The sequence below is a fragment of the Otolemur garnettii genome, unplaced genomic scaffold, assembly GCF_000181295.1.
Source record: "Otolemur garnettii isolate 467f Iridium unplaced genomic scaffold, OtoGar3 scaffold00143, whole genome shotgun sequence".
NCBI classification, from domain to species: Eukaryota; Metazoa; Chordata; class Mammalia; order Primates; family Galagidae; genus Otolemur; species Otolemur garnettii.
In genome coordinates this window covers 1,649,959-1,662,472 of record NW_003852538.1, presented here as the reverse complement: position 1 = coordinate 1,662,472, position 12,514 = coordinate 1,649,959, and the positions used below count along the sequence as shown (strand labels likewise).

At 37.9% G+C, this 12,514-nt stretch overlaps 1 protein-coding gene across 2 annotated transcripts in view; it reads right to left on the bottom strand.

The window, feature by feature from the left end:
* The window catches only part of LGR5 (leucine rich repeat containing G protein-coupled receptor 5), a 152,421-nt gene that overhangs the window by 54,376 nt on the left and 85,531 nt on the right, over positions 1 to 12,514 (bottom strand). For both annotated transcript variants that reach the window (XM_003798939.3, XM_023518638.1), the window contains exon 3: positions 8,649 to 8,720. In XM_003798939.3, coding sequence (XP_003798987.1) covers positions 8,649 to 8,720 — 72 coding nt within the window. The remainder of the gene's footprint in view (positions 1 to 8,648; positions 8,721 to 12,514) is intronic.

Genomic DNA, 12,514 nt, shown 5'->3' with positions numbered 1-12,514 from the left:
TGACTTTTGGCCTTCTATCTGTAGAGTGGGAATAATATCTGATTGAGAAGATGTTTAAGGATTAAAATATGAAAGTATTTATAATACTTTTACACACACAAATAATGCTTATGGATGTATGCAAATAGGACATGAAAAAATTTAGTCATAAAATTTACACTTTTCTTACCATGCTTGAGATTCTGTTTTCTAAGGAATATAATTATGTCATTTGTATTCCAATAGTTACACTCTGCTGATTTCATTATGTTAAAGTTCGATTGAACTAAATTTTTTTAAATCAAGAGTCCTAAAAATATTTGTTTTTTATTGAAATAAAGTTGAGTTTTAGGGAGATCTCACACTTAGCCAGTTAGGGAATTGGAAGAATTGAAACTTCTGTTCCATATTTTGTATAACTTACCTAAATATTAAAATTCAAAATTTCTGTGTTATTTTCTAAGCAATTTCTAACCAATTAGCTAATTTTCAGTTCACAAAAAATGTTTTCTAAGGAATGAATTAATTTTGTGATAAATTTAAATGATGATAAGATACAGATAATGGCCTGAACTGATGTTTAAACTTTGTAGGTAATTAAAAGTTTACTAGTCTAAAGGGGTCAGTCCTTTGACTTGTCTTTCTATACTTTGTTAACCAAACATGGTACTACAAGTGTAGTTTTCCTAAAACATCTAAAAATTTGGAGTAGAAGTTAAGAGATAATTAGACAGTTTTCCATTGCTGAATAGCTGCAGACTTTATTGGTTGCTTTATATATCTGCCTTCAGAAAATGGAGTTTAAATGAGCTTTAATAGCTATAACTTTTAAAGCTACCTCTCAGTGATCTAATTTTTCAATGACTTCTACCAACAAAATAACAAAATAATAACTTAAAAAAACCAATTTAAGCCTTGGTCTCTCCCCAGGTAAAGAACTTGTGCTTGATTACTTTCAAATGACAAAATGAGAGGACGTTATCTCCCCTATATCCTACTAAGTTTCCAGTGAGTTAATTAGAATATTCTGGTTTTTGTTTAAGATATTCCAAGGGGAGACAAAAACAAAGGGTTTATAGTACTACAGAGTGAAATTAAAATAGAAAACACTCACGACATAGCTGTTAATTTCTTTTGAGGATACTACTCACCTAATCCACAGGAGAGAAGCAGAATGCACACAGACTGAAGAGGAAGTTCAGCACTTACCAACTTCATTTTTATCATTCGCACATGGGCAAGAAAAGAAAATTAAATGCTTTCTCCAGAGACGGAGGATGACTGTGTATTTTCTTAATTTCTTTCCCTGAGAGCTTTAAGGTGTTTGCTATTTCATACAACATCCTCAGGCTACTCTATACAAATTTTTGGTTATCTCTCTCTCTTTTTTTTTTTTTTTTAAACTATCAGGGTTAAATACGAAGAGGCACAGTGAAGCAGCGGGGGATGAAATAACGTGTTGAAATGGTATTTACTGAGAATCAGTGGTTCAATTCTTAGGTATTTCTTCTGCCAAGTTGCCCTCTGTGCAGATATCAAGTACCTATCAAGCTCTCTACCTGGGAGTGGGGGGATTCTGCCTAATTTTGACTTTTCTATTGTTAGTTTTACCCATAACCTCCATGTGGCTTTGGTTTAAGTGCTAGGCAGTGGGAGGATGAACCATTACCTGATTGAATAACTTACACAAGAAAATCAATCTTTGTTGAAGATAGTCTGGTTCAGAATTCCATGGGATTTGGTTTTGTGCAATGTAGGAAAAAAAAGATCACTTTTTAATTAAGGCCAATATTTACAGGGATAATAATCTTATTTATAAATATTAGTGATCTTTCAGTGCTCACCATAATAAGATTTCAGATATAAAACAACCCTAGCCAAGGATGGCTGTTGCCACCTGTATCTTCCATCTTAATAGACTTAGTGATAATAGTAACTATTATATTTCAGTAACATAAGAATAAGACTATTACTCTTATGTTATCATTTTCATCATGCTACAATGCAATCAGTTGTTTCTTTCCCCCCAGACATTTTTGGACTTTATAAAACATGTGACAGAGTTTCCATGAGGGTAGGGACAGCTCTGTCTTGGTCCATATTTTACCTCTAGTACTGTGGTTCTCTCCCCTGTTGGAGCCAATGCTCACTCTAGTAACAAGTGCTTTGTCATGCCTCTTCTACTAGACCTAAATAAAATTTATAAAAATATAGTCTTCAATACACACTTCAAAAAAATAAATCAATACATTGTACTACCCTATTATAAAGGAAAAATAAAAGTAATTTATAATAAATTGTATGTGCCTCACTCTGTACATGGTTCTCAGATGTGACCACCCCAAGAGACATTTTTATGAATGAGTCAGAGACTTGCTTCTACTTTTAATGGGCAAGGCTGAGAGGGAGAAACATAACATGATTAGAAGCCATTGTGTACAAGAATAAGAACAGGAAACTAGAGGTCTGGATGGAGACTAGAATAAAAACTAGTTAAGATATGCAATAACAGCACACTTACGTCTGATGAGAGAGAGAAGGAAATAACTTTATTAAAATAAAGATAACATGCCAAGACAAATTATGAATGTTGTAGTGGAGAAGATGAAGAAGTGTGACCCAAGTGAGTGTGGATGTTCCCCAAATGAGTGTTTCTTATAGATGAGTAGTGTTACAACAATTCCCTATGTTTTAGGACAAGATAGTGTTGAAACATCATAGAGATGTTCATCCCATCTCAAAATTCCATAACATGTTGAGACAAACATTCATTCATCACTACTTTAAAAGGCCTAGGAGAACATGTCTCCCCATAGGCAATGGGAGAATGAAGGTGGAACTACAAAAAGAAATGGTCACAGAACTCTTTTCACATAAGTTCAGTGGTAGACTTGGCTAGGTAGTGAAAAAATAAGAATAAAAAGGCAACAGGCTGGCCACTTTCAAATAAATATATCATTATTTAATTGTCACAACATAAAATCTTGTGGGCTCGTGTTCCAGAAATTTTTAAAGGCAATAATTCAAAATATTTATAAAGCAAACTTTGTTAATAAAATTCAATGAGATCCCTGTGTTTCTTGTTTCTCCACTAATTTAATAATTATTTTTAAGTTCCAAATTCCCATGGTTAAATAGTTTTAACTTGTTTTGTAGACTTCAGGGTAATTTTTCCACTACGCTAAATAATACTATTTCAAACTAAAAATGTGGTTAGAAATCCTACAAAACCAGAAATAGACAGGATGTATAAACTGAGGTAGTTACCCAGTGATTTTGAGAGAAAATATTTATTTCATTTAATTTTTCCTACATAAATTAAAAGGCTCATGCAGCACATCTTGTAAAATCTTCCAGTATAATTGTGCATTACAGTGTCACTGATGCCTGTTTGGTATGGAGGGACGGTCAGCAGCCACGCAGGGTGAGGGAGAAGTCTCTGTGCTGGGCTGTGCAGCGTGCTGCAGGGCTATGGCTACATGCCAATTACATGCACAGCCAAAGATGCCTCCACCAATTTTCAAAATACTCTGTGGCAGGCACATTCCCTGTGGTTGAGAACCAGAGCTCTAACATTGCTATGGTTTGAATGTAGAATGTTTTTGTCCCCTCCAAAAATTCATGTTGAAACTTTATCCCCCAAAGTGTTGGGAAATGGGGCTCTTTGGGAAGTGTTGGGTGGAGCCTTTCAGGAGTTGCTATTATTAAATTAGTAGGGATCTTGATAAATTTCATTAATGAAATTTGTTTTATAAATATTTTATATTATTGCCTTTTAAAATTTTTAGAGCAGAATCATATGAATGGATTAATGCTATTATAAAAAGGCTTAATGGGGGGAGTTCCTTCCTGTTTTACCCTCCCACCTTGAGCAATGTGAGGACACAGCATTCCTACCCCCCTGGAGGACCCAGCGTTCAAGGTGCCTTCTAGGAAACAGAACAGTCCTCACTAGATGCTGGCACCTGGATCTTGGACCTCTCAGCCTCCAGAACTGTGAGAAATACATTTCTATTCTTTACAAATTATTTAATCTGTGGTATCCTATTATCAAAGCACAAATAGGCTAAGACAAACACCAAAATATTTTGAAAATATGACAATTGGAGTCCACCGTTGAGTGTTAGTTTTTAAGTCAACAAAGTAAAGGGAAGAGCGAGTGAACACAGTTCCTAGCAGGGTCTTGCTCCTCTTGAAGTCTGCTCTTACTGACAGCAATCTAGCTAGATCCGCATATGGTATTCCCTTGCTTACATCTTTTTCTTGGCTATTTATCACACTTAGAACATAAATTTTAAACATTTTTTTTTTTTTCAACCAGGACCTGTCCAGGCTCTTCAAATTCTCTCCACCTCCTCCTGAACGCTTTGAGTACTAACCTGCTTGGGGTTACCCATTCATCCAGGTCTTTCCTGTCCCTGTGTCTCCGTGTATACTGCCCCATCCATCAGCCCTCTTTAAGGGGGACTAATTTCTAGCTGTGCTTTAAGTTTCAGCTCCTGGGTCATCTCTCTGGGAAGATCTAGGAAACCCACTCCAGACCATCAGGCTGGACTAAATGCTCCCCAGCCTCTGTAGCGCCACTGGACCTTACACACATCTCTAGATTCACTTTCCATAAGAGCCTGAAGGGATCTGTCTGTCCTGGTCCTTCTATCTTGGTCCTACAATCTGTCGCTAGATTATAAGCTCTTCAAGGGCATTAACCATAGTTATTGATCATTGTATTTCCAGCAATTATTTGTTTAATCCCACTTTGAGTATCACACCCACCAGGCTTTGCTGACCCCTTGGCCATACAGAAGATAGGAAACATTGATTAGTTAGGAGTGAATACAAGAGAGGGTCTAAATACCACACTTCATTTTGTATTTTTCTTTTTTTTTTCTGGTGGAAAGGGTACATTGAAATGGTAAAGTTTGGAGATAACCTATGATTTTCATTTTAAAATCAGACTAATGCAATGCTTTCTGAAGCAGTAAGGGAAATGTGAGCACCAAAGTATGTGCAGATGCATTCTGGGTAAATAGGGCTGCTGGCTAGTCAAAGCGCAGATCAGATATGAAGGCACACATTTTTTGTTTAATTACAATAGATAGTTCATTAAAAACATATAGCATTGGGTCAACATCATACAATATAAAGAAAAAGTTGAGAAAGCTAGAATTTCTTTGTTTTCTTTGTTCATCTGTCTGAATGAGTCATTCAACAAATATTTACTGAGTGCCTGTTCTGAGTCCTGACTGTTCTAGGAGCTGGAGATACACCTGTGACCAAGACAGATGACATCTCTGATTTTATGGATCTTTAGTGTATTGTGAGATACAAACACTCAATGATAATATGATGTAATTAGAAATATATAATGGTAAAACTAGAAGATTTAAAAATGTTAAGATGGAAAAAATCATACAAAACTTGAATAATTTATACATGAGAATTGAAAGACTTAAAATTACAATTCTATTTAATATTTTTATTATTTAATTTATATGTATTATATGTATTCATGTTGTATATTCATAATTCAAATATGATTATGATGACTGGAAACACACACTAGTTCATATATTAAATATATATTTTGCTAATTGAATTAAAATAATTGATTATAGTGTAATTTATTTAACAAGTATCTAAAATACTTAGTGGTACATAGCTCAACATCAGAAAATATCATTTTAGTTATCTTATCTAAACTTGATTTAGCCAGGCAAGGTGGCTTACGCTTATAATCCTAGCTCTCTGAGAGGCCAAGGTGGGTGGATCACTTGAGCTCAGGAGTGTGAGACCAGCCTGAGCAAGAGTGAGACTCTCATCTCTCCTAAAAATAGAAAAACTAGCCAGGCATAGTGGCCCATGCCTATAGTCCTAGCTGCTTGGGAGGCTAAGGCAAGGGGATCACTGGAGCCTAAGAGTTTGAGGTTGCTGTGAGCTGTGACACCACGGCACTCTACCCAGGGTGATAGAGTGACACTATAACTCAAAAAAAAAAAAAAAAAAAAAAAAAGAAATCCAAAACAAACTTGACTTTTGTGATGCATTTTGAGTGGTTCCAAATATCTTGCTGAGTTTGTGGTGATTATACATTGAAGCTGGTGCTACAATTCAGAATTTTACCACATAATGAATTAGCATTAGGGTTTGGCAACATGGCAACTTATTATTAGGAAAAAAAAACTCCAAAGAGAGGAAGAGTGCTAAAAGAATGGGGACCTAAGACCCCATTCTTGGCAAAGAAAAGCACCTTCAGAAAAAGAGGAAAACTAAAAATGTAAGCTGAGTGAGTCAGAACAAAGAACAGTCAGCTAGTTTACATTTAAGTTAGCCATTGCTAGCAAGCTTCTTGCCTTTTCTGAAATTCTAGCCTGTTGGGGTCTAGCTTATAAACACCCTGCTGGGTCTGTGAGCACTCTTAGGAGAGTAATGGCCATAGAAGGGATTGTGGCAAGTCCTAGAAAAGATACATCTTCTAGGGCATTTCTTGTCCATTAAACAGGCAAAGCAGATACCATTGTGGAGATTTGCATTTACCTGGGGCAGAGACCAAGGCAGTAGCTTGTGCCCTGAGATATGGACAAAAAGAGTTTATATCCCTTATCGGTTGTGATGGGAGGAAAATGCCTCCCTCCCACACATCCCTCAGAGAAGATTAATGCCTGTGGTGTTTTATTCCACAGAGAATTAGCAGAGTTTAACACCTCCCTAGAAATCTGTGTGTGTGACCTGAAGCAGGAGGCTCTCCCAATACAAGGTTCACATTTCAGATTATTGAAGGCTACCCTTAAGGTTAATAAAATAACAATAGGAGCTGATATGATCAATCTGAGAAACTGATGACGTCTTTGTTCCCACCCTCATCTTACCCTCTGGGCAAGTAGACTTAAATAAAATCAGAGTGGAGCAAACACTCTGGGCCATTGACAGAATTCCATGATGGGCAATGGACCCGAGTTCCCACTTTTAATTCTACTCTGTGTCTTTCTTTACTGCCGCTCTTAACTTTATATTTCTTCAGTTGATCACCACCAATCTCCACAGGTCTCAGTGACTGCTGCTCTTGGGGTGGGACCATGACAGAAGAGAAGCCAAACCCAGTCACTAATTAGATTGAACAATGGTTCTGCAGCTGAATTTAACTGTCAACTAAAGATTAAATTTAATGAAACTGCTTTTTTAACCTATGTATCCCTCAGGCCACTGAAGTGCAATTTTCACTGAGCAGAAATACATTAAATGCTTTTTTAGAGTTAGCAACTAACTTTTATCTTAAAGAAAAGAAATGAAATCAGGACTTTTTTTTCCTGCGATAAAATCTCTCTTGTCTGACTTCTAACTTACAGTATCTATTTCCTCTATCTAGGTGATTATTTTTTTCTTACACAGAACAAACTGAAAGAAAATGAAGCAATGAGTCCTAGAAGCAGGAGGTTTTCAACGATTATGTTTTCTGATAAACATATTGGGAAGTTTGACATTAGATAATAAGAAAACCTATGTTTATGATTTTCAGTGAATTACCATTTCTTTTCTTTTCTTTTTTTTTTTTTTGAGACAGAGTCTCACCATGTCATCCTCAGTAGAGTGCTGTGTGCATCATAGCTCACAGCAATCTCAAACTCTTGGGCTTAAGTGATTCTCTTGCTTCAGCCTCCCAAGAAGCTGGGTCTAGAGGCGCCTGCCACAACGCCCACTAGTTTTTTAGAGATGGGATCTTGCTCTTGCTCAGGTTGGTCTTGAACTCCTGAGGTTAGGCAGTCCACCCACCTCGGCCTCCCAGAGTAGAACAGGGTATATTTTTAACTGATTGTGATTTAGTGCATCAACAGGCAACAAACTTCAAAACCGATTTGAAGCTGCGATCTCATTATGTCAGTATCATAGTGATTTATAGTCCCGACTCAGTGATCAAAATGCTTTTCAAGACACAGTTTCCAATTTCATAATACAAAGGCAAAGGAAAATACATTTGACCCTTGAATGACACAGGTTTGAACTTTAAATTAGAATTTTCTTCCACCTCTGCTACTCCTGAGACAGCAAGATCAACCTTCCTCTTCCTCAGCCTGCTCAACGTGAAAATGACAAGGACGAAGACCATCGTGATGACCCACTTCCACTTAGTGAAGAGCAAATATATAGTTTTTTCCTTATGACTTCCTTATTAACATTTCCTTTTTTTTCTAGCATACTGTATTGGAAGAATATAGTAAAATACATATAACTAACAAAATATGTGTCAGTCAACTGTTCTGTTATCTCCAAGGCTTTTGGTCAACCATAAGCTATTATCAGTTAATTTTGGAACAGAGTCAAGTTATACCCATATTTTCGATTGTGTGGGGCTTGGCTTCTCTAACTCTAAAGTTATTCAGGGTCAATTGTAGTCTTCTAAAAGTTTGAGTTGGTAAAGTGGTTATTTAGTTACAGACGATTTTAGATATTAAGGTTAGAAAAGAAGAGAATTTTTTTCACATGCAGATTTAGCCATACATGTATGATACGGTTCTCTGGAGTCAATGAAGGCAGATTTGAAGTTAGATGAATTATCCCATGGATTTATATAGTTTATAAGAGGGACTCAATCTTTATAAGTTTAAGTTGTAAAATCATAGCAGCCATTTGACACTAAAATCAGAAATAGATCCAGTAACACTTGGTTTACTTACAGAACTTTAAGACTGTGAAGGCCAGAGAATGCTCCCTTGGGAATGTACGTCAGAGCGTTTCCAGCAAGACGTCTGTGGGTGTCAACGGAAAGGACAGAGTGAGCACAGTTCTCTTCACATGGAATTCGTCTGATTGTCAAATAATGCAGCACAGCTATGTTCAAACCACAAATGTTAAAAGAAACTACAGAGAATTTTGGTTTGTTGTATTTTGCTAAAAATTTCTATACATTTCTAATGAAAATGTTGACAGACGTCCCAAAAAAGAAATGTAATAACTTACCTATTTTACTATAAATCATTTGTTAGCTTACAGTATACACATAACTTCTTTAAACAACTATTGAAGCAAATATAATACCATTAATCACTTGCAAAAAACTGTCATGTCAAAATGCGGCTGTCATATGATTTTTTCAACTATCCTTTACAAGCATGAATAATTTAGATAATCAAATGTAAGAATATGTCTGTTGCAATTATACCACAAAATATCAACTTTCTTATGAAACTTGTTAAATAAGAATGTAGACTATTGCAATCAATTTAGTCTAAAGTGTACTAGAAAAAGATAGAGTAGCTTAGTTAATTTCACAAGTTTTAATTGAATGTAATATCTTAAAAAATTGGAAATAGGGAGGCGCCTGTGGTTCAAAGGAGTAGGGCGCTATCCCCATATGCTGGAGGTGGCAGGTTCAAACCCAGCCCCGGCCTAAAAAACTACAAAAAAAAGTTTAGTATGGAAGACATTACCACAGATCATTTAATGGAAAGTTTTGACGTCATTAACTGTCAAACTTATAAAGTTTCCTTTATAGTACCTTTCTAAGTGAAGACAGAGGAGTTAGAAAATGTGCAAAAAGCCCCACCAGGTGTGTGCGTGGCCCGGCGGAGGCAAAAAGACCCACCGGGTGTGTATGGGCCGGCGGAGGCAGTGCTTTTCTGGCAGCCACATCAAACACATAACCTCAGGTGTCAGAGGGTTCCATAAAACAGAAAACCCAAGGACAACAATTTGACTCAGGTCACATCTCAGAATGGTGAGCAGAACTGGGAATCAAGATACCCTGTCTTTGTTTATGGAGATGGAGGTTCAGGAATAAGGGGGGAGTTGGTTCCTTTGACAGGAGCTTACTCCTGAAGGGCCTAACAGCCTCAGATTTACACTTTTGATATTACCTTCAAAGGAGAGATAATTCAGTTATGGAGACCCACTGATTGCACTGAAATGAGCCATTCATCATGTGTCAAACGCACGCCCATCACCGGTCCACACCACGGATGATGCATCATCAGTGAATATTTATTCCTTTGTTTTAAAATTTCAGAATAATATGAGGGTACGACAAATTAGGTTACAATGTTTGCATAGGTTAGGGAAAGTCCCTTTTGGGGGCCAGGTCATCAGGGAGTCCTGGTTCCCCGAATCCTGTTGGCCTGATTGATTACTCAGCTGAGCTAGAAAACTGAACAGAGGCAGGGGGATAATGGAAAGCAAAAGGGAGTGGAAACTGAAAATAAAACTGACGCTGCACAGGCAGTGTGGACAGAAAGCTAGTGACTTATGCAAGGTTCAGGGTAACAAGGAGGAAGAACAGGGAAAATTCAGAGCACTTCCAAAGAGAACTTGGAAGTGGTGCCTCTCACCCAGGAGAAGAGAGGAGGGAGAGAGGGAAACTCAAAGGCTATGCAGGGTGTAAACACTCTCTCCATCTGAAATTGGTTGCAAGTCTGTCATTGGCTTCTCTGCTCCTCCAAGCAGTATTGCCCTTTCTATTGGTCATTGGTTACCTAGGTTACTTCATATCTACATCGTGCTCTGCTTATGGATTTGATAGTCAACCTTGATGGCATCGGCCTGTCTTACAACACACAAAAGACTGGGAACTCATCGAACCTGGGGATTCTCTTTGTAGCCCTTCTGGGTCCTGAGTAGCGTCTGAAACAATAGGCTGCCCCAGTAGCGCCCAAATAGTCATGTAAGTAGTGACAGCTGACTGGCCCCCAGGATCCATCCTCCTGTTCTTCTAGAATGATTCCCCTCCCCAGAGTTTTAGCAGGGCGCATCCCCACCATTTTCTAGTCTTCTTTGCATCTAAACGTGGCACTTACAACTGAGTTCAACTGTGATCAAAAGTGAAGTGTGAAACGTCTCTGTCACCTTCTTAAAAGGAATTTGCTGGTTCCTCCTTGCTCCTATTTCCCCTTCCTGCCTCAGTGATTCTGAGTGGAGAACATTCCCCAGAAGGCAAAACAAGAACATCTAGAAAGAAGGACGCTGGGCCCCGGGATGACTTCATGGAACTGAGCTGACACACAGCTCTTAAGTCTGTTTTGAATAAATAACTGAATCGGGATGGACCCCTGTGGAATCCTCTGCAAACAAGCCAATGATTGAAGGTTTATTTACTGAGAAGGCCGGTAATCCTTGCCAGAGAGAAAGAGGAGGCTATATCACACCTGCCTACTAGATACTGGCCTAGAGGAATCATGTTTGCAAAGCTGTTCAATCATCAATGTTCACTGTCTTTGCTTTAATTTCTTTTCATCTTCGTGTTGTTAGCTCATAGTTGGTGAAATATCACGGGCATCGCAAATTGCTGTTTTTTGAACAATCACTCTACGTTAAGAAGAAATATGCTTTATCATTATTTCAGGCTATCTTATTTTCTGGGCTTGGCTATGTGTGTATATATTTTTTTGCAGTTTTTCTTTTTGGTCGGGGCTGGGTTTAACCCACCACCTCTGGCATATGGGGCCGGCACCCTACTCCTTTGAGCCACATGCACCGCTCTCATGCATATATTTTTTATTGGGGTGAAATATATAAAAGATAATATTTATCATTTTAGCCATTTGTACATATAGAAATAGTATTACATACATAAATTCACAATGTTGTCTAAAGAACACCAGTGTCTGTCTTCAAATATTTTGATTATTTCCAACAAAAATTCCATACCCAATTAGCAAGATCCCTCCCTTCCCCTGTTCCCAGTCCTTGGTAATTTCAATCATAAATTCAATCTCTATGAATTTGCTTTCCTAGGTATCTCATATCAGTGGAAGCATATAGTATCTTCCTTTGGTGTCTGCCTTATTTCAATAAGCATAATATCTGCAATGTCCAGCCATGTTATGTTACATATCAAAGTTGCATTCCTTTTTGTGGCTGAATAATGTAGCATTTAGGGGTGTCTAGTCTCTTTTCTTCTCTGCTGCACATTGGAACACAATAAATATACGAACATTATTGAAAGCTGATAAGCAAAAAAAAAAAAAAAAGTCCATGTATAATTTTTGCAATATCTGACATCAGAGATAAGCCAGGCAGTCTTCACATAACCCACATGTGGGCCACGGGCCTCAGATTGGACACTCTCATAAGACAGTTGTATTTTCTCATCCTTTGGCTATTGAGAACAGCGGGGCTATGAACATTAGTGTACAAATAAATGTTTGAGTCCCTGCTCTCCATCATTTGGGTATGTATTTAGTAGTGGAATTCTTGGGTCATATGGTGTTTCTATGTTAACTGTTGGAGAAAATGCCAGACAATTTTCCACAGCAATTGCACCTTTATACAGGGTGTCCATAAAGTTCATGTGCAATTTAAAATAGTTGTCTATTGGAAGAAAGAAAATCAAGGCAAAGGGATAGGGAGCAATGGGTGAGGTTTGTGGAGGGTGGGGGGCAGTTCAGGGAAGTCTCTCTGCTGAGGGACGTCAGCGGAGGTCTGGGACATGTAGCTGTCAGTTGAGCAGAAGCCCTGAGGTGGAGCGTGCCTGGTGGGCAGCAAGGAGGTTGGCGTGGCTGGAGTGCAGTGACCAAGGGGAGGGAGGGCGGAGAGGCATCCAGGGCCATAG